The 26988-nt window shown below is 41.3% G+C and overlaps 1 protein-coding gene across 4 annotated transcripts in view; it reads left to right on the top strand.

The window, feature by feature from the left end:
• The window catches only part of col4a2 (collagen, type IV, alpha 2), a 67072-nt gene that overhangs the window by 8851 nt on the left and 31233 nt on the right, over nucleotides 1–26988 (top strand). For all 4 annotated transcript variants that reach the window (XM_044365913.1, XM_044365915.1, XM_044365916.1 and 1 more), the window contains one exon: nucleotides 19329–19409. In XM_044365913.1, the coding sequence (XP_044221848.1) occupies nucleotides 19329–19409 (81 nt within the window). The remainder of the gene's footprint in view (nucleotides 1–19328; nucleotides 19410–26988) is intronic.

Genomic DNA, 26988 nt, shown 5'->3' with positions numbered 1-26988 from the left:
AAGATAAGATTTTAAGGTTCAAAAATAAGTAACTTGGTGAGATTATTGTTTTTTAGGGCCATTTCAAATACACAACTCACTGGGATGTCATTTATCTTTCTGTCAAAATAACTGGTAATGGTAACTGTTGTCATAACCTCATATTTGTCGTAAACTATCAATTTAAACCATTTTGAAGCACAATGTAAGCAGTGCAGTCACTGAAATGTGGTTTCTGATAGGTGCGATACACATGATATCTGTCAGGCATCCATCTCTCCTTTCTCTCATTCTTCTCCACAAATCTGTGGCCCATGCCAACTTAGTAACTCTTTCGTCACATACTTTTTGCCTATTTCCGTTTGATTTTCCGCTTTTGTAAATGTATTTGTCTGGGGGTGTTTTATAAGTGTACACAGAGACTACAGCACAGCACTCGAACTCTCTAACAGGAGGTCAATGGTGGTGTGGCAGGAAGTAGAATTAGATGTAAAGAAGCAATGGTGCAGACAAGTTGTTCTGTTTATCAAGGAAAAGAATTGGGAGATCCATTATGGCCGGCACGAGAGTTATCCTTATCACCATAATGGAGGCCTTTGGGACATGTAGTGTATATCAAGACATGCCTCAGTAAAGAAAAAACTACGCCAACATAAACATGGTAATGTTTGATGTTTTGGTTTTCTGGCTTCTATATGTGTGTGTTTCTGTTTTGTTTGAGAGTGTTTGTTTAACACTTGAAATCTGATTATTTGATTCAATTCTAAGTCAGACTATTGCCGGAAGGCGAAGCTGCACAGAAAGTATAAACTCTTACTTTTGACACGCTGCCCTACTTTTTAAGCCCTTCTGGTTTGAGCATTTTTTAAAAGTTAGTATTATAGTAGTCTGCTGAAAAATAAGTACCACCCTGAGGACAAAATAAGAGAGGAAACCCTTTATATAAGTGTATAAAAGTGTATAAATTAAATTAATAAATGAATTGATTGTTGAAAAAGTATTTCCAAGTATTCTGTCGTATCCGTCCTGTTTTATATCATGAGGAAAACATTTCCTACAGCCCACACATGAGTCACACAAGCAGACAGAAACAATAACAGCATGATTTGGTCATCAGCTCTGCTTTTCAACTCTTTGCAGTCTGTGTGTACGCTCACACACTCAGACATTTGTGGTTTTATGTTTATACCTTCCCACTCACAGTCACAGGGGGTATTTAATGGGGGACATGATTCTTTATTCTCTTTATTCAGCAAAACAAGAACGTCTTCACCCAAATTCCTGAGTCCTGTCCTGGACTCATTCAAGAATCCAACAAGCCTTCAACTACAGCATCAGGACCGGCCTTAGTGTCAGCCATATAGCATCAACTCCAACAATAAGTGTTTTAATCACTTTTTGGAGTTGGTCCTGTTTATGTACAAGCAAGGGCAAAGACTAGATGACATAAAAGGCCAAATGTGAGATTGCTCTTAGTCAGACTTAAAAGCAGATAGGATGAAAGCAAGGACAAATATTTTTTTTATTTTTTGACCCGATTAACTCTCAAACCTGCACAGTTTAGTCCGGCTGAATTGGACTCTCGTTTGTTTTCCCTTTTTGTGCGATTCATTTGACCAAATCTGATCGCAACAATCATATTCCGGTTGCGGACCAAAACAACCATACTGAGACCCTTTACAGGGGGTGGTCTCGGTCTCATGAACTCTGGAGTGACTCATTTGTGGTGGGAATGTGATCCGACCTTGGTCTGACCCAACTACAAGGTCTCCTCTGCAAGTTTGAGCTAAGTGGCTCCCATACCCAGGTGTGCTTTGCATACTGGGATGCAGATGAGCGAAATCAGCAGTTACTAGAAGCTGGAGAATGAATCAAGATCCGACCTGTACTAACAAGGGAGTACATTGCATTTGGCCAGAGGACTTTTTTCCTGCATTTATGTTCTTGCTCCTACCCCAGACACAACAGACCAATAAGCATAGTGAACCTTCTCACATGGATTTTTTCTGTGTGAATAGAAACCAAATCAAGGAAAACGCAACAAGTTTACCAACTCATCTGCTGATTCGGACCAAAGCAAATTAGCTATAGGTTTGAAAACGCACTTAGTCTCTTCAGGTGTCTTGGCCGCTTAGCTGTCAGACAGAAAGCTTAATATGCACATCCAAAAAACATTCAAGATGGACTGAAATCCAAATGCTCAAAAAACCTCAGGAGGTGGTTTGAAACGCATTCTAGCCAGATGTTGGAAAGTTGGAAATGCAAACACCTTTCAGAAGCCCCTCTCACACATGCACTGCAACCCTGAAGTACATTACCCGGAGGAGCTGTATATACATATGCTTAAGACGCATATGTGATCTTTACTCCTCCCATCTGTCTCCTGTGATAATGGCAATTATAGTAGCCCTGAAACACTGTTGTGGCCTTTATCTGATCCTTGAAGAGTTTGAAGACTAAATATGTATGTCTTATGTATGATATATGTGGTTAAGTGTGTTCAAGTCCCTATGACACACTTGAAATGAAAATTGTAAATGGGCCTTAGACACTTAAAAATGATACATTTACTGTGCTGCCCTCTTTTACATTTTTATTATTTTTTAAAAGTTTACCATGAACAAAACTTTCAAGTTAACCCTTGATTCAAATGTTTCCTTTAACTTCCTGCTTTCTTGCTGTGAGTCAAATGCAGAGATAATTCTCAGCTGGCAAAGGGAGTATCACACACTTGCCGCACAGAATCTCTCCCATCCTGACATTGAGATATAGTGCAGATATGTATCAAGGCAAATCACGCAGCACATTTCCATCATAGATATGTCTCACACAAACAGTGACCTTCTCAGAGCTTTTTGCTGAAAGTGGCCAGGTGTTTCAAATTCAATGAATATGCCTTTTCTCTTTGACATCTACATCATTAGTGTGAAGAAGGGCAGCTGTTGCCTTGGTAAACCATTGAGAGATGGCCTGACATGCAGTATATAAATGTACACACACACACACACACACACACACACACACAATCAAAATGAAAGTGGTGGAAATACACATTAAATGTCATAAATGTGTCCCTTCCTTGATAATTTATTGCATCATAATTCATCTCAATTATGTGGTGGTTTGTGGTTAGTTTATTGAATTAAATTTAAAGTAGTAGTATGGAGTTTTTGACCACTAGTACTGCTATGCGGCAATGTTCCTAGTAGCAGATCTCCATTGTGTTTGGTATTATGGTATTTTCAGTGACCAAAACAATGTGATGCAGCAGCAAACGGAAGAAGACTGGTAGCTGCTTTAAACATGGATATAAAAAGTGCAGAGTTCAAAATATTCAAACACACAACTGCGCCGCCGCAAACATACAACTTCCTTTCATCCTATATTGGCCCTTTATGCAGCCCCTCAGTTCAGCTTCTGTCTGAAACAGGCCGTTTTAGTTCCTGTCTCTTTAAGGCTCCCTTCCTGATGAACCCACTCATCTGATTGGTTTGGTCTCGAGGCGACATAATCAAACAGTAGTAGTAGGATTTAGCTACTTTTTCTTTATGTGAAATATAAACTTCTCAGATACATCCATACATGACCGAGCCCGAATCCGATTGGAACTAATGAACAACGCAAACCTGTGGAACAACCTTAACAACAAAGGTTACGAAACTGTTGACTGTTTGTGGGCATTAACAAACAATCTGATGTCAGTTCAAAGGGGAAGTAGAGGTAAATTTGCAAATGGAGAGTTCAGAGCAGACTGAAGCCCTGGCTTTAGACTTGAAGTCGGCATTTTTACATACATTAACCTCAAGTTATATAACTTTGACCATGTTTAACAAAAACATTCAACATTATAACAGTATATAAATTACAGAAAATCACAAAAAGCATGATATGTCCCCTTTAAAGTGTAAAATGGGTTTAAAGCTGTGTTGAGCAGTTGGCACTGCTATTTCTTTTCAAGGACAGTCCACTTGCTTCCACATAAGGTCTCATTTATTCTCAATTGTTGAAAAAACCTGCAATAGTTAATTTAATCTGAGTTTTTAGGGGTTTTTTTTGTCCAAACACCTCACCAGTTTGCAGTATTATGTTTGTTTTCTTGTCCCTGCTTCTTGAGTGTGATAATGTTTGATCACTCAATATGAAGTTTAGTGGCAATAGAAGCAGCCCTCTGAGGTCATCCACCCGATAGTGACATTCCTCTAGAAGAAGATCAAAGAGGAAAGGCCGCAGGTCAGATCTTTCATTAAGGATGAGCTCACAGATCAACTACTTACGGTCACAGGTTTCCTTGTAGTGGGATTTAGTTTCTGTTGACTCTAGTAGCCTTGAGATTCTTCATTATGATTATCACAGCGGCCATATTTTACATCTTTTTTCTCAATTTCCTTCATGTTGTCCTCCTCATTGGGTGAGTTAGGGAAGGGTACAAACCGTGTCATCACCAATCACAGATCAAACACTCATCCTCAGCTCTAGATACTCTGTGATCTCTGTTCATTTGATCCCACAAGCACAGTGGGGGGGTCTCATACAAACACTGTTTATGCTTCACTGTGTCGTTTCATGTGTGAAAACTGAGAAACCATCTCAAAGAGGCAGTTTGTCATTTCCAGCACCTGAGGTTCAGAGTGATTGCCGTTACAGGATCTGCCTGTGACATCAAGGTTGATTTGTGAATGCTTGGATGTTTAAACAACAGCAACAGAGACATAGTATCTTTAAAACAAAGAGAGCTTCACATTTTTTACTAGTTATGAGCTCTAAACAGAAACTTAAGTTTGAATTCTGTTATTGTCTCTCTCTCTTTCAACCATGTAGGGATCATGTGTCCAATTTGTCTTATCGTGCATTTTTCTGATACACTCTGAAATATCATAAATTATCTCTGTTTTTGTCTCTTCACTGCTGATTTTCATTGGGGGGCATATATAGTTTCAGCTTCCTCTCAAAATCTGGCACTATTCCTCTGCATCTGTATTTATAATTTGGCCTCAGTATGTTTTGTCTGCTGTTTTGCTCCTGTCATCATCCTGTCCTCATGCCTGAGATTCTGTGTTGATTTTGGCTGTTTGACAATGACAGGAAGTGTCAGGAAGTGGTTATGTCTGTGGTAAACCTACAGTATGCAGCACATCGATAAAACCAAAACCGTGGTGACTCACAATGACCACAGACAATCCACAGCCGCTAACCTCCATCAATTCTGAATATGCTGTGTGATGGTGGTACAGTAAGAAAGACTGGACACTAGAGGTGAAACAATAAATCAATTCACACAAAGTTAATCAACAACAATTTTGTCTGTCATTTATGAAGGCAAAACATTCACATGTTCCAGTTTCTCAAATGTGAGAATTTGCTGATAATCAATATAAATGAATGAATAAATTGATCAATTTAATATCTTTGGGTTTTGGACTCTTCATCAACAAAACATCAAATTTCAAGATGTCTCTGGGAACTTGTGATACATTTCAGTGTCTCTTTACATTTTATAGACTTAACAATAAATTAATTCAGCAAAATTAAGAAAAAAAATTGAAAGTTAATTGTAGGCACTAGTTGCAGCCCTACAGGACACCCAAGACTGACGGAAATGTTCACTATTCATTCAGAAATGAGAAAAAGCAGTGTAATATTTGAATGATTTGGGAAACTACCTGTTATGGAATTTTCCATCTTTACGGGTTACAAATTGGATTACATTGGGTCAAACCTGGGCCTTGAGGTCACAGAGTAAACAACATCAAGTCTTGCAGAGAGAGACACTGCCTCTCCTTGGATATACAACTGTCTATGATATTTGGGGAAACAGAAGCCTCTCTGATAAAGGGTAAATCAGCCATGGTTACCAAGGTCGGAGGGGGGGGCTTTCCTAGAGAACACAGATAGGTGAATGCGTAGATTCTATTGACATAATCAGACATTCAAACCAGAATGTGCTGACGGTGACCTGAAGTTCCATGCAACGTGACCTAAACTAACACGGGTAAAAGGCAGTTCCTTGTTTAGAAACTAGTGAACCAATTAGACTAATTTTTCATATTGTAGGCTGATCTGTTGTGGTTAAAGACTAAGAGTCAGACCTTCAGAGGGCAGAACGGAAAGAGACAGCATCAGAGTTGCGGAAGACTTCGATGTTTGCTATTTCAGTTTCTCCTTGATCAAGTGCTTCAATAAACATTTTCATCATTAAGACATCAAAGGCTCGTATGCACTTTCTCCACTTAGGTGCTGACCATCACTCAATAATTCCACAACGCTACCTATTTATTAAACAGACGTCAAATCAGTATTTTAATAGTCAAATTTATTATTTTGCCAATTTCAACACCAAAAAGATTCAGGAAAACTTGGTTCACCGGTTAGGGCTGGGTATAAAGCAATATGGAAACAAGCTTTCTATCTCTGCTATATGTCTCTAGACACAAACTAGTATCAGCTTTACAACAACAACAAAAGCATATATTGTTACGGACTAGTCAAGTCTAGGGGATTCAGTATCAATGAACCAATACTAGTCCTAACCTGGAGGGTGTAGAAAAGGAGAAAACTAGGAAGAAATCAGAGAAAGACGGACTGGTTTCCAGTGTTAGAGATAGACAGGCTGGAGGTGGGTTACCTTATCGGGTTGCCACGCCGACTAGCAGTGCAAGTCCCTCCGACTCGGCCTCGCCAGCTCTGGCGTTGCTCTCGTGAGCCGCGAGCTCCTTCTGGCGGTTCAGTTCAGGTTTTTGGTGGTTGGGGGATGGGTCCCCGAAGAACGAAACTGGTTTTACTAAAGGGTCCGGGTGCAGGAAAGGTGTGAGGCTGTAATGTCTCGAACGCTTCTACAAAGGACGTCTCTCTGGGCTTTAACTCAACTCGTATCACTTTCAAAGGTTTGCGCTTTCCCAGCTGAGCTGCCTCACGTTACTCCAGTGGTTGCGCACGCATCTCACCGTGGCGTCCTTTTATCAGCCCGCAGCTTAACCACACCCCCTTGTTATCTTCTCAATGAAAACCAGTCCAGTTTAAGAAAAGGGAAAGGAAGAAAGAGGAACTATAAACCCCGCCCCCTTTACTCCTAACATTCCTCCCCCCTTACAACAAAAAAAAACCCATCTGGATTCCACCTATGTTTTTTTTTCTATTTTATTTTATTTATTTTTTTTTTTTTAGCATTTTCTCTTTTCTTAAAAACAACAATGTACACATCACATTAGCACTCATTACTGGCATGTCTAGTCTCTGACCCTTAGTATAAAAGGTATCTTATCACTAGTGACATGATTAACGTCTACTCTGGAGTAGTAGTAGTAGTAGTAGTCCTATCAATGTGAAAGAGTATGTCAATGTATATGTAAACAGTCTCTTGACTCCAATACACATGCATTACTATAAACACTGCACTCACGGCTTCTCACCACATGTTCATCCCCTTGACAGGGTGTCGGCGATAACATTTTCTTTGCCTGGTAAATGCACTACTGTCAAGTTATATGGCTGCAAAATTAAACTCCAACGGAACACTCTCTGACTGGACGTTTTGAACTTGGCTAGAAATGTCAATGGGTTGTGGTCAGTGAGAACCACCAGATCACCTCCAGCACTACAGACATACACCTCAAAGTGTTGAACTGCCAGAACTAGAGCCAGGGCCTCCTTCTCAATGGTAGAATAACGTTTCTGATGGCGATTCAATTTTTTAGAGAGGTAGGCAACCGGCCTATCTATCCCTGACACATCAGTCTGCAGTAACACTGCCCCCACTCCAACATCACAAGCATCCACTGCCAGCTTGAATGGGACAGAGAAGTCCGGAGCCACCAATACTGGTTCACTAGCTAGGATAGCTTTAACCATTTCCAGTGCTTTCTGACAGTCTGCCGACCAGCTAAACCTCACTCCCTTCTTCAGCAAGTTTGTTAGTGGTGTTGTCACCGCTGCGAAGTTGGGAACAAACCGCCTATAAAATCCACACATGCCTAAAAGGCGCATTAGCTGACGTTTAGTTTTTGGAACAGGCATGTCTAAAATGGCCTGCACCTTGGCAGTCCTTGGCCTCACTGAACCTTGACCAACCTGGTGCCCCAAGTATGTGACCTGCCCCTTTCCAATCTCACACTTGGGCAAGTTGACTACCAACCCTGCTTGCTCAAGCCGTTCAAACAACTGTCTCATATGTTGCACGTGATCAGACCATGAAGAGCTATAGCAAACCACATCATCTAAATAGGTTACAGTGTTCTGTAATCCGGAGGTTACCAGATTCATTAACCTCTGAAAGGTTGCTGGCGCGTTCTTCATGCCAAACGGGAGAGCTCGACAGCGATACAAACATTCCTGCGTCACAAAGGCAGATACATCTTTTGCCCTTTCTGTCAACGGCACTTGCCAGTAGCCTTTTAACAAGTCAAACTTTGAGACATATTGTGCCTTGCCGATCTTGTCAATGCAGTCTTCTAACCTGGGTATGGGATACGCGTCAGTTTTAGTAACATTATTAACCTTTCGGTAATCAATGCAAGGTCGTACGCTTAAATCGGGCTTGGGAACAGGGACTAAGGGAGAACTCCATTCACTTGAGCCCTGTTCAATGACACCAATTTCTTCCATATAAAGCAACTCTGACTTCACCTGAGCCCATTTTTGTGGGTTAATGCGGTACGGATGTTGCTTAATGGGAGTTGCCTCACCAGTATCTACATCATGGGTTATTAACTTCGTCAAACCAGGGGTATCTTTAAACAAAGAACTATACTGGTCCACTAGATGTACTACATCCTCTCTCTGCTCTGTAGTGAGGTAACTGAGTGACTCTCTGAGATTGGCCAGGGCGCTGGAATTCTTGAGCCTAGCTGTAACAGGCTCCACTGACCCATCATCATCATCATCCTCACTCGCCTCCTCTTCCACAGCAACTTGAGAGGTTATACACACGGTGGACGAAGTGTCACGGGTATAATAAGGTTTCAAGAGATTGATGTGACATACTCGTGATTTGTGCCTCCGGTCGGGGGTCTCAACAACATAATTGCAAGCACCCACTTTCTTAATAACCTTATACGGACCATAGAATTTCACCCCTAGCTTATCTCCACCCATGGGCAACAAAACCAGAACCTGGTCCCCTGCCTTGAAGGTACGTTTCACTGCCTTCTTGTCATACTGAGCCTTCATCTTTCCCTTAGCTGCTTCCAAGTTACTCCTGGCCAAGTCACAAGCTGTATGCAGCCGGTCCTTGAAGGATGCTACATACTGCAAAACTCCACTGGGAGCGTCTGTCTGCCCGGCTGACTGCAACAGCTGTTCTTTCACCATCCTCAGCGGTCCTCTCACTTGATGTCCATAAACCAACTCGAAAGGGCTAAAACCGGTAGCCTCATTCACAGAGTCTCTAATAGCGAACAACAGAAATGGCATAGCTACATCCCAGTCATTTGAGTAACCAACACAATAGGTTTTAATCATAGACTTTAAAGTCTGGTGGTACCTCTTGATTGCACCTTGGGACTGAGGATGATAGGCAGATGACATAATTTGTTTAATTCCCAGCTCATGCATCACTTCCTGAAATGCACCAGAAGTGAAGTTGGACCCACGATCATGTTGGACTTCTAGTGGTAAACCTACCCTAGAAAAGAAATGGAGCAAAGCCTCCACTATGACCCTGGTTTTAATTGACTTCAATGGCACAGCCTCTGGAAACCTCGTAGAAACATCCATAATAGTCAGGAGGTACTCATTCCCTTTCTTAGTTTTTGGCAAAGGGCCAACACAATCAATCATTACCCTTGAAAAGGGTTCCTCCATGACCGGTAGAGGGCAGAGGGGAGCAGCTGGAATGGTCTGGTTGGGCTTGCCTACAACCTGACAAGCATGACAACTACGACAGTACGACACCACGTCCTTATGCATTTTGGGCCAGTAGAAATGTCTGCTGATTTTCTCCTGAGTTTTCCGGATGCCTAAATGACCAGCCATGGATACTTCATGGGCTAAACGCAGGACTTCCTCCCTAAAACTCTCAGGCAGCACAACTTGAGTCCTAACGGTCCATGTCTCCTCAGCAGGACGATCACGAGGCCGCCATTTCCTCAACAGGACTCCATCTTGGATAAAGAAGCCTTCAGCTACCTCTTTCATGTCCTCAGCACTAGCAGCTGTCTGTCTCAATGGAGCTACAGAAGGATCCTTTTCCTGCTCTAATATGAGGGCTTCCCGAGTGAACTGAGAGCAAGGTGACACTTCAGCTAGCCTAGCGAAAAAGGTATCAGCCAACCCACCAGACAGTTCCTCCTGCTCGCTGGAATTTCCTTTTTCAGCAGCCAGAGCCTGAGCACGTGTCACCACACAAGCTGTAAACACCTCGGGGTGTTCTCTCTCCAAAGCCATGGTCTCTGGGACTTCACAAGGTTTCTCACACACAACTGGTGTCACGCAAACCTGAGTACCGGCCAAATCATTGCCCAACACAAAGGCAACCCCTTCAACTGGCAAGGAAGGTACAACGCCGACCACTACCGGCCCATTTACAATGTTAGACTCCAGAAATATCCGGTGCAAAGGAGCACTAATAAAACCACCTCCCACACCCTTCACTGGGGTAGAAGCTTTTAAATAGGTGGCGGGCGAGAGATCTATAATACCCTGAACCAATAAGGACTGTGTGGCCCCTGTGTCCCTCAGGATGGATATAGGGACCATTTCCCTATCAGGTGCCCCAGAAACAGCCCCCCTTGACACAAAACCTTCAAACCCCTTTGCTACTGGGCAGGATGGCAGGTTCACGCTGTCCACTTCACAAAGACCAATCTGTGGGTGGGCATTTATCAACCCCACAACTTTCTCGTCCCCATTTCTTCTCCTGAGACCAGGACAACTGGACTTTATATGGCCAGGCTTTTTGCAATAATGACAGATGACATCACTTCTAGGAATGAAAGGCTTCTCATACCTTTTCCCTGGTCCTTGAGACCGCAGGGAGGGAAGAGTAGGCTTAACCACGCTAGCCTCTGTAGGCCTGTCAGTGGTAGCCTGCCTCCTATCCTGTCTGCCAACCTTGCTTTTCCAAGGCGCCTCTCTGTGCGTTAACTCGTAAGAATCTGCTGCCATAGCAGCTCCTCTCAGCTCTGTAACGCCTCTCTCATTTAGATGTATTTCCATGTGCCGGGGTAAACTGGTTTTAAACTGCTCCACTAGTATAAGTTGTCGCAACTCTTGAAAGGTATGTGTGTTGGTACTTGCTAACCACCTGTCAAACACAACTTCCTGTTGCCTAGCCAAATCAAGGAAAGTCTCACCTTGTTTCCGCTGCAGAGACCTGAACTTCTGTCGGTAGGCTTCTGGCACCACCTCATAGGCTGCCAAAACCACCTTCCTCACAGCATCATAGTCTCGGCTGTCAGATGCATCTAAGGCTGCATAAGCTTCTTGAGCTTTACCCTCAAGCACACTCTGGATAAGCAGCGTCCACCTATTCTCAGGCCACTCTAGCTCTTTGGCTACTTTCTCAAAAGCTTCGAAGAAAGAGGCCACATCATCACCGTTAAATTTTGGCATGAGTCTTAAACAGCTGGAAACATCAAAACGAGCCTCGTGCTTGTGTTGTAGGACACTATGGTTAGCTTTAAGCTTCTCTTGCTCCAATGCCAACCTTGCCAACTCAAGTTTCTGCTCTTGCTCTCTTGCTGCCATTTTTGCCAGCTCAAGTTGAAACATCCGCTCCCCTTCTCTCGCTCTTTCTCTCTCTCTCTCCTCCCTCTCTCTCTCCTGTACCGGATCATGCAGGTGTAACGCTGAAATGAGGGTCTCCACAATTTCTGGCTTTCTAGCCTCTGGATTTATCTCGACCTCACAATACTGAGCTACCGCAAGCAAATCTTCTTTTCTAAGCTTACGCAACTCATTTCGCCCAAAATCGCTCCCACAAAACTCTTCTACTCTGAAAGTAGCCATAGTCACCGTTAGTGAGCGCTCACCGGTGGGGGTAACCAAAGGAGACAAGGGCCTCGCAAAAATTACCTCTAAGGTAACTTATCAGATGGCCATAAACTAAACGTATAACCTGCTAACAGGAGGTAGCTCATAGGTCACTCTATTCTCAGAGATCGATGCAAACATAAGTCACACAGCACTCATGACAGTGCTACTTACACACGGACCGCAAACCAATGCACCCGTAAGTCGCACACAGCACTTATGACAATACAACTTACACACGGACCACAAACCAATGCACCCGTACGCCGCGCACAGCAGCAAAACACCAGCCGTCAACCAACCCGCTAAGCCACACTGTTATCGTCAACTTACAGACCTATCCTCGTTTTTAACCTCGACACACCCGATAAATTTTCCTTAACCTTTCGTCTAGCTAGCTGAGTTTTACATACATACACAACCATCTGTTTAAAACGAGAGTCTGGCACCGAGCAGCTGTTCTGCCCGTAGCTGTATGTCCATGGCCTACTTCTAAACCTAGCAACATACAACTTTTACCGAGCTGAATCCAACTCACTTGTGCCTCTTCCCGCAAACAGAATGCTTGGATGTAACTCACTAACTGAACTCTAATCGCTTCGAATCCATATCCCGGACGAGTCTCCCAAATTATGTTACGGACTAGTCAAGTCTAGGGGATTCAGTATCAATGAACCAATACTAGTCCTAACCTGGAGGGTGTAGAAAAGGAGAAAACTAGGAAGAAATCAGAGAAAGACGGACTGGTTTCCAGTGTTAGAGATAGACAGGCTGGAGGTGGGTTACCTTATCGGGTTGCCACGCCGACTAGCAGTGCAAGTCCCTCCGACTCGGCCTCGCCAGCTCTGGCGTTGCTCTCGTGAGCCGCGAGCTCCTTCTGGCGGTTCAGTTCAGGTTTTTGGTGGTTGGGGGATGGGTCCCCGAAGAACGAAACTGGTTTTACTAAAGGGTCCGGGTGCAGGAAAGGTGTGAGGCTGTAATGTCTCGAACGCTTCTACAAAGGACGTCTCTCTGGGCTTTAACTCAACTCGTATCACTTTCAAAGGTTTGCGCTTTCCCAGCTGAGCTGCCTCACGTTACTCCAGTGGTTGCGCACGCATCTCACCGTGGCGTCCTTTTATCAGCCCGCAGCTTAACCACACCCCCTTGTTATCTTCTCAATGAAAACCAGTCCAGTTTAAGAAAAGGGAAAGGAAGAAAGAGGAACTATAAACCCCGCCCCCTTTACTCCTAACAATATCTATCTAATACAGTTACAGTCAACACAAATGAAAAACTGTGAAGTGGAAGTGGCTATTTCAAGTGCTCAAGGTTACGGATTTCCCAATAATTTTCTCCATAGACAATGTGAGGTGACGCACATTGAGAGCACTTCACTCCACAGCTCAGATTAGCATGAAACTCTCCCAGTTGAATCATCACTTCAAAAGATGAACAACTGCGTCAGAAAATCTCTCGCTCTTTCATGAAAAAACTCAAAGGAATCCTTTGTACATAAAAATGTAAGGTGAGAAATGAACTATGATTTTAAACCATTCAATTTCAGTAAGAAATATCCAATCTCAGTGCTTCAGATTCTGGTGCGTTGCCGCCAATAGCAGGTGGACGTTAAAGTTTACACTGTTGAGAAAACTGACAGTAAATTTGGGGCTGAATTTTGTAACTACAGTGCAGTGTTTTGTACACAACTGCAACAGAGAAGCTTTTAAAGTTGCCAACACTCTTGACTTTTGTTTGCTGCCTGGCTTCCTCTCCAATAGCAATAGTGTTGGAGGCTCATGGGTATTGTAGTACTTAGACCCGCCGTGTCAAAGTAAAACATGATTTCTCAAAAACAAAATTTAAATAATTAAAACCGGTGGCCATAACATAAACCTATATGATTGTAACATTATCCATTATAGTTTTGTTTCCCCCCTTCGCTGCTCTATTCTAAATAAGTGCGTACTGTAGGTAACCCTGGCAACCATACTGACTCTTAACCACACTGTAACACAGCTGCGTTTTTTTTGCCTTCTTAGGCTGCTATACTAGTATGATTGTGTGAAAAAATGAAATGAATGACCAGAGTTCACAGCAACACCTCTCTCTGTATTCACATAGCCACATAAACTCATACGAGGGAGAGAGAGCAAGAGAGAAGAACTGACCGTGAGAAAGAGTGCTGTTGACCCAGCTGGATTTATTTCATTTACTGTACAGAATATTGAAGTCTGTGGACGTTCGGAGTGAGGCACCAGTGCAGCCATAAAGAACAGGGAGGCAACAAAAACAACATTCCTCATTAAGTAAAACATTAATCAGACTACTGTGGCCTGAAGATCTAAGAACTCAAATCTAGTTCTTCTGCATACAAATATCTTCACACTCACAATTAGTTATTCAAAGAAGCATTTTCAAAGGCTGGTAGATGGAAAACATAAAAATATTACATGTGAAATGCCTCTCATATAGAGTATGCACAAGGCCACAGACACTCACATATCAGTAACAGATATATATTACACAAATGTGGCGTCACTGGCTCTGTTGTTACAGACTGATCCAAGATATATGTATTTACTTATTTTATCTCTTATTTATTGTTTACATTCCACAGCACTATTTATAGTAATAGACTTATACACCCACTTCAGACACATTCAGCTGAAAAGAGAGGTTTGAGAGATGTTTTGGCTCTTAGATGTTGGCTCAAAAAGGAAAACTGCATGTGGTATTTGGACAGGCTGAGCCTATTTTTCTATTTTATCAGCTCTGGAACATTTTATGTCTCCTTTGGCGATGGCGATTTTATTTATTTAGCACATTTTGTTACAAGTAATCTCAATGTGCTTTACACTGAAAAACTAAATATAAAATATAGGCATAAACATGAGAACATAGGTAACATAAGCAATATAGATATAAGAAAATAAGTATGAAGCATACACCTGATGTACATTAAACATACCACACAGGAATAAAAAAAAACCCAAAAATCAATGCAACGCACAATCAAATAGAAACCCCTGTCCTATCACATAGCCGCACATGTAACCAACTGTACAAGAAACAAGTGCTACCATACAGGTACACACACATGCATTCACACACACAGTAATTAACCATAAGCCTGGGAGAATAGGAAAGTTTAGAGTTTGCTTCTGAATGTAGACACAGTTGTGATGGACCTCAGGTCAGCAGGCAGCTTGTTCCAGAGAGCAGGACTGAAGGCAACTGAAGGCACCCTCACCAGACCTGGATCTAATTCTGAGTACAGCTAGAAGACCTCTGCCTGATGACCTGAGAGGCCTGATAGGGTTATAATCAGAGTGAGCAAGTCAGAAATGTACTCAGGAGCATTTATATGTGCTTTATAGACAATTAGCAGGATTTTGAAGGTGATTCTGTATTGAGCCAAGGAATTTCAGTACCGGGGTGATATGTTCAAATTTTCAAGTACTTGTAAGGACTCTGACTGCTGCATTTTGAATGAGCTGGAGCCGTCCCACTGACTGTTTGGGTAATCCTGCAAATAGAGCCTTACAGTAGTCTGCTTGAGAATTTCTCTGAGTCAGTTTGAGATATGAATGCTCTGAGTTTGTCTTTGGCTTTGTCATGCGTGTGTGGGCTGAGCGGTGTACACAAATGTGCAAGTTAATTTATAAATGAAGAGGAGTGAATGGGTTTCTGGAAAGCATGTTTACATCTATGCACGTGATTGTAATTTTGAAGTTGAGCAGATGACTATAATGGATCCTCCAGACCGCTAAAGATAATTCACAAGACATAAAAGATGATCAACACTGAGGAGCCATATTGTAAACCACAGATCACCTGTTTTATAGTCATTGTTTCATATCATATACACTGTTGGCAGACATCTCTTATAACAAAGACATGTTTTCATTCATACTCTTTAAACTTTTGTGGAATATATAGAGAAAATATTGATATTTCTTTATATAAAGACACTGCACAATGGCATCAATTCATCTGTACGTCTATGGTGGAAATCTCCTGCCTCTTTGCGTGTCTCTTTGGGCCACAGATGAAATATTGAGTCTGGTATAGCGTTCAGTTTTCCAGTGTTGAGACTGGGAGCAGATCCCCTTTCACTACAGCTTTACATAGGTGTCAGATTTATGGTAGACAGACCCAACGCTGTGATGTTAGGTGGTCTGGATTTATCTCTTTTGTCGCATGGTGCAGTATGTTGGCAACTACGGGGTAAAGTCCTTGATCTTGTTTGGTACACTGTTAAAAAAACCCTCTCTGACCTGTTTTCTTTTGTCTGATCATATATCCTGATGTTGCTTTCACATCTGTAGTTCGGTTTACTTGGACCTGGACCACGTGCATACCCACAACTCCCACAACCAGCAGATGGATTAAATAATAGTTTAGCTTTTGAATGTATGCTAGAATTACATATTTACTATCACAAAATCCTGTTGGAGTCTGTTTTGTCCTCCTACCCCGAAAGATCTGCACCAGAGTTTTCTTGGAAGTGGACACAACTTTTCACATGGTCTTTTGTTAATTGGTCTGAAACTGAGTTCAATTGACAGCTTTACTGCCAGCCAACCAGGTCATTGAATTCTGGTGCATTTGGTTGGCCTATTCGGTACAAGCTTGTGTGCTACGCCATGTATTTTGGTAGTTAAGTTAGTGAGTGAAACATAGCCGCCACAAGATGCCTATTTTTTCTCCCAATTCTACATGTTCATTAGTAGGGCTGAAAAAATATGTGTATCACCAATGCCAAAGGTATTGTCCTCAAATGTCTTCTTTTGTCCCAACCAACCCCAAAACCCAAAGATATTCAGTTTCTATCATAGAAATTGGCCATAATCAATTAATCAACTAATTGTTGCAACTCTTTTCGTCTATTAATGCTGTACGAGATCCAGTTGAAGTCTATAGTATTAATGCTCATAATCAATCATTTCTTCATAAACATATGTCAGTCAACAGAATTTGATTTCTCTTTGTGGTGTAGCTCTGTCCATATGACTACAGGCTTACAGCTCTTGGTTCGTGACAATAAGTCAGCGTGAACACAGAATTGACTGGAACTAAAAGGTAATAATGTATTGATTTTTCTCCTTGGTCTGGACCAAATGAACCAAATTACAAGTGTGAAAGCACCCTAAAAAAGACAGAAAATAGGAAATGATTCAAGTATTAGGAAGCAAGTTTTTGAAGTTCAACAATTTCATAAACATTTAAACTTTCTAGTAAAATTTCCTTCTTGATATGGTGGATTTTTGTTGTACCAGCTTTGTTGCATTGATACACTAACACACATAGTCATCCAATGTGTTTCCAAGGTGTGCCGTACTGCACCATGGGAAAGGTGATTTTGACAAAGACTGGGTAATTGTGATAGTGGGTGGAGAAAACAGGATACTGTAGCACAATCCTATTGTCCTCAGCTGAAGCAGCCATCAGCTATTTTGAGCCTGTAACTGTAAAGTTGGATTGATGGCGCATTGCTCCACGATGTGTAATTGCTTTTATGGGAGCGATTCCTTTGTGTGTCTGTAAGGAGATGACGCAGTCTATTGTCTGTGCTATTGACTTCCACCTCAATGTGGAGAAAGGTCATGCCGTGACTATGTTACATCCTTATTGGGATAATATGACCTTTTGTTTAAGTCTCCACTCTGGAAACTAAAAAACTTGTTCTCCCTGCAGAGAAGACTTTGTTCATGTAAACTCTCTTTCACGAGTTCAAAATTAATGATATAAGTAAAGAATGTTGCTTGTGTACATGTATTGAGTTATGATCTGAGTTAGTCTACCACCAAAGTGTGCAGTCAAAATTAAACCCATTACATGTTTCAGCTATATCAAGCAGCGGTTTCAAAGGAATCCCTCCGATCCACTGATAGTTAACACACAACTGCCTTGTGCATTCCATAAGAGAGGGGAAGAGGGTCTTTTTGTTGTGGGGATAGGGGATCATTAAAGGACAATGTCTCTATAGTAAAAGAAGGTCTTTGTGTGTGTGAGGAGGGTCTCAATGTGGCCTTTGTTAAGTCGGTGTACTGGGTTCTGCTCTCAAACTGAGGAGGGGGAATTATTCTAAATTCTTAATCTGCCGCTTTGTCACCACTGTGGGCATAAAGTGGCCGTTTTGGGTTTTTTAACAAGGGAGAGGGGAGGGTATTGAGGCATTTGCTGCCTAAGCAGGCTATGGTATGGCTGTGTAGGTGGAGGACGCAGGCAGGCACAAGACAGAGACGTCATGAGATGAACCAGTTACATGGAGCCTTTCTGCATATCTATACTCAAAGTTTCACTTGTACATGCTAAGTGAAATTACACTGAAAGGCCTTTTTCCAATACACAACTTCTCTCTTGCATTTGTGTGTCTCATCACTATTCACTCTCAGGCACTATGTGGAAAAGTTCAGTGGAACATTTTAAACTATCAAAAAGCTTTGTTTCCACTCATGCATTGAAATGGAAACCGGGTCTAAACAGTCAGTGATTAACCTGCAGATCTTTTAAAAGAACGTGTGGATCAGGGACATGTTAATTCCAGCAATGACTTTGAGCAAATCTGTTTTGCAGCATTAAGGGTTAAATGTGTGTCTTTTGGCTCTTGATATATTATGTCTGCAGTTTAGTCAAGGCTTCAAATTATTTTGCTTCTGCTTCTGGTGAGCAAGAAAATGTGGTCATGGCACAGGATCCAAAGAAACTAGGTTCCACATGGATTTTGCATGTGAATTTCATTAACAAGACTCTGTTCAGTCTTAACTAATATCTCTACGGCATTCTCGGCTATCTTAGGGTCTTGACACCTCTGACCTGTCGGTTGCGACTGCTTTCTTTGATCATGTCTTGTTCAGAGTGACCCCACAGGCTGTGTTTGTGTTTGTGTTGTATCTAGTACAGACCAGCCTGTGATGGTGGGTGGTTTTCTTGGTATGCAGACATTCAAAGACAAATTGTCCCCATCAGTGGCTGGACCCAGCCTCTATGATGAATGGGATTTTCATGGACACATGGCTATCCATTATGTCTGGATGTTCGTCATGAGTCATTCAAGCCACATCCAAAACATCCTTTCTGCACACCAGACCAACATAGACAACATTGCAACAATCTTCAACACTCATGCAACAGAGCTGCAACCATAAACAACAAGTGTATTCACAAACCACAGAATACACAAACATAGCCAGTCACACCTACATTACACAAAATTACTACACACTGTGTCCCATTTAGTGCACAAAGATGGAGGCTGAAAACAACACATGGACACATATGGCTGCTGTGTTTATGCTAATGAAGTGGACAGCAGAATGTTTGTTTCCTGTATATTTGACTATAACGTGACTTCTAACAACCCATCCCTAACCTCCATGTTGTCTGTTTGTGTCTTACAGGGTGGGAAGAAACACAGTGGCCCCTGCGGAGGAAGAGACTGCAGCGGAGGCTGTAAATGTTTCCCAGAGAAGGGTGCCAGAGTAAGTCCAATACTCTAACTACTGTTCCAAATAGTGTTATAAATACCCCCCTCTCTTTCTCTCTCTCTCCTTCTCCTTCTCTCTCTTTCATTCTGAAATTCCAAATAAGGCCATAATCGTGTTGGATGCTTTCTGTAATTGTAATTTCAATAACTTGGTTGCTGAGAGTGCATACCCTCCTCCAAAGTAGCTCACATTTTGATGCTTCAGGCTTCTACATACCTCAATCTTTCTCACAATGTGGCAGTATCTAGAAAACATAATTTGCAGAGCCTGGAGGGAACTTAATAACTTCTTATAGATCCTCAATTCTATATCCTCCATTTTGAAAGTGACCCCACATCCTCTTCTTTAAAGGACAAGGCTGGTGTTATTCTATATTTTTCTCCCCAACCGCCAATTAAAGGACCGGTGTGTAAGATTTAGTGGCATCTAGTGGAACGCACTTGGCAGAAATGGAATATAATATTCATAAGTATGTTTCAATTAGTGTATAATCACCTGAAAATAAGAATTGTTGTATTTTTGTTAGCTTATAATGAGCCGTTTATATCTACTTAGGGAGTGGGTCCTCTTCCACGGAGGCCGCCATGTTGCACCACCATGTTTCAACAGTAGCCCAGAACAGACAAACCAAACACTGACTCTAGAGAGGGCCTGTTTTTTGTGAGTTTCGCTGCCACCGTAGGTTCTCCTACACGCTTGGAAGGAGAGGGGTATTCAGCTGGTTGCAATCTGCAACCTCACCACTAGATGCCACTAAATCTTATACGCTGGTCCTTCAAAAGACCAAAACCAATGATGAATTAATCCCATGTACAAGTATTGTCTGTGCAGCTGTAAATACTCAATACTGCACCAATGGTTATAAATCCATGGTTAAAAATAGTCCCCGTCCAATTCACAGTTTATTCCTGTTTGGGTAATGTTTGCTAAAAATGATTAGGTGATTCAGGAAATTTCTTAGCCCTTTACTGAAAGCTATATATTTGTGACAGTCAGAAAGTATTGAGAAATTGGCTTGGTATTTTATGGGATTTTTTCATAATAGAGAAAAAATAGAAAAATAGAAAAAAATATAGAATAATGCCAGTCTTATAAATACAAGCAGAGCATCCATTCTGGTATTATTTATACCATATGTTCCGTCATGTTAGCTAGCTAACATCATGCTATCACGGTTTCTTGTGGGAAATTAAAGTATCACAACAATGCAATGATGTGAATGTATTAGCCTGACATAGGCATTCAGCTATATGGAAGACTGTGCTGCTGAAAGCCATTAGTTTGAAATACTTATCACACTTTCTTAACATTTTAAGTGATGAAATTCACACCATTAACCACAATCAAAGAAGAGGTCAGCATGCAAGGAGTGTCTGGAGTGTGAGAGACCCATTAGGGAGAGAAATGAAAGATAAAAAGAAGAGCGAGTGACCTGATTAAGGGGTTTGAAATCAGAGACAGACATAGACTAAACATGTTTAGATAACAAGCTCAGAGTGAGTGACTGGGGTTCTGCATGACTAAAGACTGTTTTTTGCTTCAGACACGTGCTGTTCAGATCATCAGATAGTTTTCTGATGTTGGAGTGAGGTTTCCACATCCTTAAAGTTTTTTAACTTTCACAATCAGTCAGCAAACACCTACTTGCCGCTTTGTTTGGGAGAAGAAAAGGGTTTCATCTGTTCTGCGAATACTTTCTTTTCAAGGATGAAACATATTTTGAATGGGGACATAACGAAGTGGTTTCTCTTGGCTTACACAGTAGAGGAGCTGACACAAACACCTCTAAGATCTCTGCTACACACTGAGCCTACCTGCTGCATGGAACAAGTACCTGTTAGTTGAGCAGGAAAGTAGAGCTGCAACGATTAGTTGATGAATTGATTAGTCAGTCGACAGAAAATGAATTGTCAACTATCCATTCGTTGTTTTGGGTAATTTTTTAAGAAAAAATGCTAAAATTCTCTGGTACCAGCTTCTTCAATGTGAATATTTTCTGGTTTCTTTAGTCCTCTATTCGTGGACTGTTGGCCAGGTCAAAACAAGACATTTTAGTTTGCATCTTGGGCTTTGGTAAATGGTTATCATCATTTTTCACCATTTTCTGACATTTTACAGACCCAATGACTAATCTTTTTATTGAGAAAATAATCGACAGATTGTTGATAATGAAAATAATTATTAGTTGCAGCCCTACAGGGAAGAATATCTGGACAAGCATTGGTGTTGGGTCAACTTCCAAAAGAGATCAAAAACAAACAAAAAAAGCAGTCAGATTGCCACAGCTTTTGTTGCTTTGGGTGCTTAAACCCCAGTTTACCTGCTACCATGTCTAGTTTATTTTCATGTTATTTATTAGATTTGTTTTTCAGAGATTTAAATGTTTTCATTCCCGCATTTTTAATTTCCTGTCCATTCTGGTTTGGTCAATGTAACATTGCCCCCTACTAAGTAACTTGTAATGTTATACATGAACATACATATACTACTTTATATTTGCAGAAAATGAATTTATGCAAATGTCTGCACTCAGTGCCTTCTCAAGCATCAAATGTAAGGCATTAAATATGATTTCAAAGTCATCATTAGTCAGGTAATGTGCTGTGAATAAAATCACCATGACAACCTGTTACAAAGCAGTTGTACAGAAAATAAGGGATCTATAGCGTTATATATATTGTAAGCTATTGTTTAAAGTTTTGCTTCCCTCTGTATTTCAAGACCATATTTCCAAAGTGGCCAAACTGGCCAGTTTCCTTTGTTTCTCTTATCTTGTAAAGAGTGCTCACAGGAACTATAAATGTCTCAGTTCAGCTCTGTGATGTGGTAAACTCAAGAACTGAAATGGACTCCTATAAGACTCCCTTCCCACCAGTAGAACAGCTCTGTAGGGAGGCATTCTTAAAAAACACAGAAGTGAAGACAGAAATGGTCTAGCAACTGTACTTTGGTATGCACTGAGAATTTACCAGACCAACTTTACAGTAGGTCTGACCTGTGACCTGTGTGCTCGCTGTGGATACAGGAAACCCCATAAGTAAGCGTAGAGAGACAGAGGGAGGAAGTTCCACATTCCTCATCTGAAGGATGCAAAAGTGTGATGAGAGGGTCAGCAGACCACCTTTCGTTTCCTCCTCCCCTCTGTCACTCTTTCTCTGCGTCAGCTGGATGTGAAGGAAAGGATTTCGATCATTCAGTGAAGAAGTGATAATGAAAGTACGAAGAGAGTTAAGAGTTTTTACAAGCAAAGTCCTTTACTCATTTGTTCTGCTGAAGATGACTGTACAAACATTTCTTTTACGCACTGACTTTGGCTCTGAAACCATTTGTCGAAAGATAAGATTCTACTGTCCAAGAAGCTAGGAATTATAAATGTCCCTTTATTTTTGTCTGTCAAGTGTTGTCTCTGACTCATTATGTGCGTATTTAAGCTGTTCATTTTTCAAGGCCTAAGAGTCTTGTACATAATATGCTTCCCCTTCCATGCATTACCCAACTCTTGTACTTGTTTGTGAACACAATGGAAACAAAGATGGTCCCTCACAGATGTGTTCACCCCTCTAATTCTTTAGCTTTATGTCTATTATCTTTCCTTCCAAGTCTTTCCCTCGAGGAGATTCAACGGATCTTTTGCAGCTGTCTGGATTGGCTGAGACTTGTCACAGCTGTGGTGATTAGGTGATGGTTGTTAATGGCTAAATGGTGGCTGTAGACATATCAACCTAATGCCATGGCTGCCATGTGCAGTGGTGGGATTCTGTTATTTGAGCAGAATCATCATCACCGTGTCCAAGCTTTTTACTGTTAATGTTACTGTTTTTTATCTGTTCTGCTCATGCACTATGCTCCAATGTCTGGATGACCATCTTCAAAAATGAGGTCACACTAGCAATATCTCTGTGAGCTATGAGTCATCAAGTAAGAGAGATGAGCTAAGAGCAGAAATATAAAAGTAATGTTAAAGATATAATCTTCAAATTTTTTAATGAAATGATGCGATTTATGGTCACCATTTTTAATATAGTCTTTCATATATTTATATTATATTATATTATATTCTTTCTGTATTGTAGTTTTCATTGTCAGTGGCAGAGTCCACCATCTCCACTCAGGATTCAAATTTCCAACCTACACATGAGGGATTCATAGGAAATGATGCATGCATGTAATTCAGTGTAATTTCACCTAATAATTATCAGCCTTGCTGTTTACTTTTCACTCTCCCACAACCGTATCAGAGCTGTATTAAGTTACTGCTAATGCAAACCAAATATTTATTATAGTTATACTAGTTCACATTAAAAGCATTCAAAGGGGGCGTATGTAAATCAACAGGATTGAAGTCTTAAAGGATTATAACTTAAAGGAACAAAGTGATTTTTCCCATTCAACATAGAAATATATTACATGTGTAGTGCAGGAAGAAAAGGGAACTGGATTGGGGAGAGACAAGAGACAGGCAGCGAGAGCATGAGAGACTGAAATAGTGAAATGGATTGTTTGGTGGAGAGCAGAGATTCAGCAAGTAGACTCTCCAGCCTTACCACCCACTCCCCTGGCAGAGTGCACACTGAAGGCGTGCAAAAAAATATCAAGCTCCTCGCAACACACTTCCAAAAGTCCTCATTGTTCTTTTGTATCATTAATGGATTGCACTTCTGAGATTGGTAATAAAAAAGAACCTAAAATGGAGTAATGAGAAAATAAATTAGGCACACAATGCATCTGAAGTAGTTCACAAGACTGTACCTTATTATAGTTGAGTAAAATAGGCACAGCTGTAATCACACAGCAGAGTTGGCACCTCTACAAAGAAAGTGAAATGTAGCCAAATAAAGAAATTGAGAATCCCAGGAGCTATGAGCGAGGTGGTGTTGTGAAACAAAACAGTTTGTGGTCTTGAAAGCATGAAAAACCAGGGCAGCATTATAAACTGAACACAAGGCACCCTGCATCCCCACCAGAAAACATGTTCAGCAGATCAATGCTGTCTTTTGTGCTGGGAATCTTTCCATTTCAGTTCTCAGAAACAAGGAGCGGCGCCGGGTTTTATACAGAAAAAGAAACTTCGGCAGAAAGAACAGTAGTGTCCATCTGCATGAGCTCACTGTCTCCTATACAGTAAGAGAGAGAGAGAGAGAAGCTATGGGAAGGAGAGAAAGATAATGTGTGTGTGTGATAGGCACCATTATAGACACTACGCAGATGGAGAGATGCTGTCCTTTCCACCATGGGAAAAGCTGCCACAGCTAATGTACAACAGGAAATGACACATATTTCAGGAAGTTGAGCACAATGACAGTCCACTGATCTTTTCTTAATATGGAGTACACATCTCTGTTTTTGTGGGAACAGGATTGTCCATGTGTTCGGTCAACTGCGTTTTTTGCCTGTAGCTATAAATGGCAGAGATTTCCTTGTTCCATGAAAACAACTCCATACCTACAGTACATTCTGAATCCAGCACCCATCAATATCACGCACATAAAGGGGACCTATCATGCTTTTCCTCAATTTGAGTCAAATATATAATATAATAATGGATGTTCATATTAAATGTGGCCAAAGTGTCAAATAATAAGGTAAACATATGTAGAAGTTATCCCTGTGAGCAAAAAGCACCAGCTTCAGACTGCTCTGAACCAACAGTTTCCAACAGTTTTTTCTATCTATCAATTCAGCCCTAGCTGACGTCACCTTGTGATGGATTTCTTTATATGGTCATATGCTCCACACACAGCGTATCAGTTCACTGCTCCGCTCTGCTAATATTATGGTGTTTTCCATTGTTTGGGGGTAGTCACTCTGAGCCGTTACTCAAATCAAGCTGGCACGCTATGAGTGTTTTTCCATTACACAGTACGGCAAAGTAAAATAAGTAGTTTACCTGTTGGTCGTCTGCAGCTCTTCATCAAACATCATCATCGCTGGGGCTGTTTCTGCTTGTACTAATCCTCCCTGCATTATTTCTAACTAATCCACTCAGCAAAGAGCTTCAAATATCCCCATATCTTGTTGTATCAACCGGTTTTTAGGGCTGCTAACGAAGCTCCACTAATTGGGTGAGTAACACATTTAATTTCCAGTAAATTCTTCACACTAAAAGTCTCCCATTATTAGGTAATTTAAAAGCTTTTAATAGGAAAAAGCAGGAAATGCAGTGGTTTCCATTAGCAGCAACTTAACACAACTGTTACAGCTGCCCCTCAGCAGGCTTCCAGAAAGTTGGCCAATCAGAACAGAGTGGGCTCATCTGGAGGCTGGAGGGGGCCTTAAAGAGACAGGAGACTAAGACTGCCTGTTAGAGACTGAACTGAGGGGCTGCATAAAGGGCCAGTATAAGATAAATAAGGAGTTTTTTGTACTGTGAATCATGCAAAGCTCCTCTAGTGGAGTTCTAGATTAAAGGTACAGAAATGAGCATAGTAGGTCCCCTTTAACGTCTGCTCAGGCACAGGATAATGGTACACAGAGGAATGTTGTAGATTTAAAAAGGATCAAAGAACTTTTGAATATATTTTCACCAAAAGGATGGAAGCCTTGGTTTGGTGAGTTTCAGGTTTTGAGCTTGTTTTGATCATAACTTCTTAGCAATGAGGACATTTTACAATGCCTGGGTATATAAAACCGTTTCAGTCATAAAACTCACTAATGCATGGCATTCATGGTAAAGTAATAATGTTTTTCTTCGTCCCTGAAAATTGTTTCCACTCGAAGATGCACATTTTTCACCTGACAGTAGTGATATGAATTTGAAGCAGACATTTTGGCCTTATCTAACCATCTAAAAATTGTCTCAGTATAACTCTTGAACTTAAATCATGCTCAACTCCTCTGATTAGAGCTGCATACAGTACCATCAGTGGTCGGTAACTTCAATCAAATGTGCTTGATCTCTTTTGCTGGACACAAATTGTCTGACAGTAGAGGAGAAGAAATAAGTGAGTGAATTGATTTGCTGGGACTGACAGCATACCTTTTTAGATTAGGGGCCTGTTGCAGCCTCACGCATCAATACAAGAAATGATGTGTACAGGCAGTTTTGTGTTGGAAGCACTTCATTCCGAACCTGCAATCAGGAGCCTCATTTATTCCTGTAGTCCATCTTCCCTGACCCAGACCTTGACAGGGCCTGTCAGGGAAGAACTACCAACTGTGGGGCAATGATGAAAAAGTGGAGCATGTGACTGTGTGATTGGAAGGGAAGGGAGGTCAGTACAAACCTGCTGCTATCACTAAAACTCTTGGACAGGAGGAGTTTCTTTTCCTAAGATTATTGGAAACGGGAATTCAATGGGGATCACAGGCTGGCTTTTGTCCTGTGTGAAAATTAAAGCTGTGGGGCGGTAAGAAATGTCTGGGGAGATGCTTAAACAAACAGACAGTAACCAGCTGTTTCTATGTGTTAATACAGCATGATGTACCAGGCAAAAGATGGAAAGAAATGTCATCACTAGCTTTTGCTACGGGTGGAGGATTTTAAAGATACCTCAGCCACTGTGCAAACCTGTAAAAATAATGGTGAGACATAGAAGTCATGCCTAGAAGAAACACAAAGTCTTAACAAGCCTGT

The sequence above is a fragment of the Thunnus albacares genome, chromosome 11 (assembly GCF_914725855.1).
Source record: "Thunnus albacares chromosome 11, fThuAlb1.1, whole genome shotgun sequence".
Lineage (NCBI taxonomy): Eukaryota > Metazoa > Chordata > Actinopteri > Scombriformes > Scombridae > Thunnus > Thunnus albacares.
This window is presented reverse-complemented; position numbering and strand designations above follow the sequence as displayed.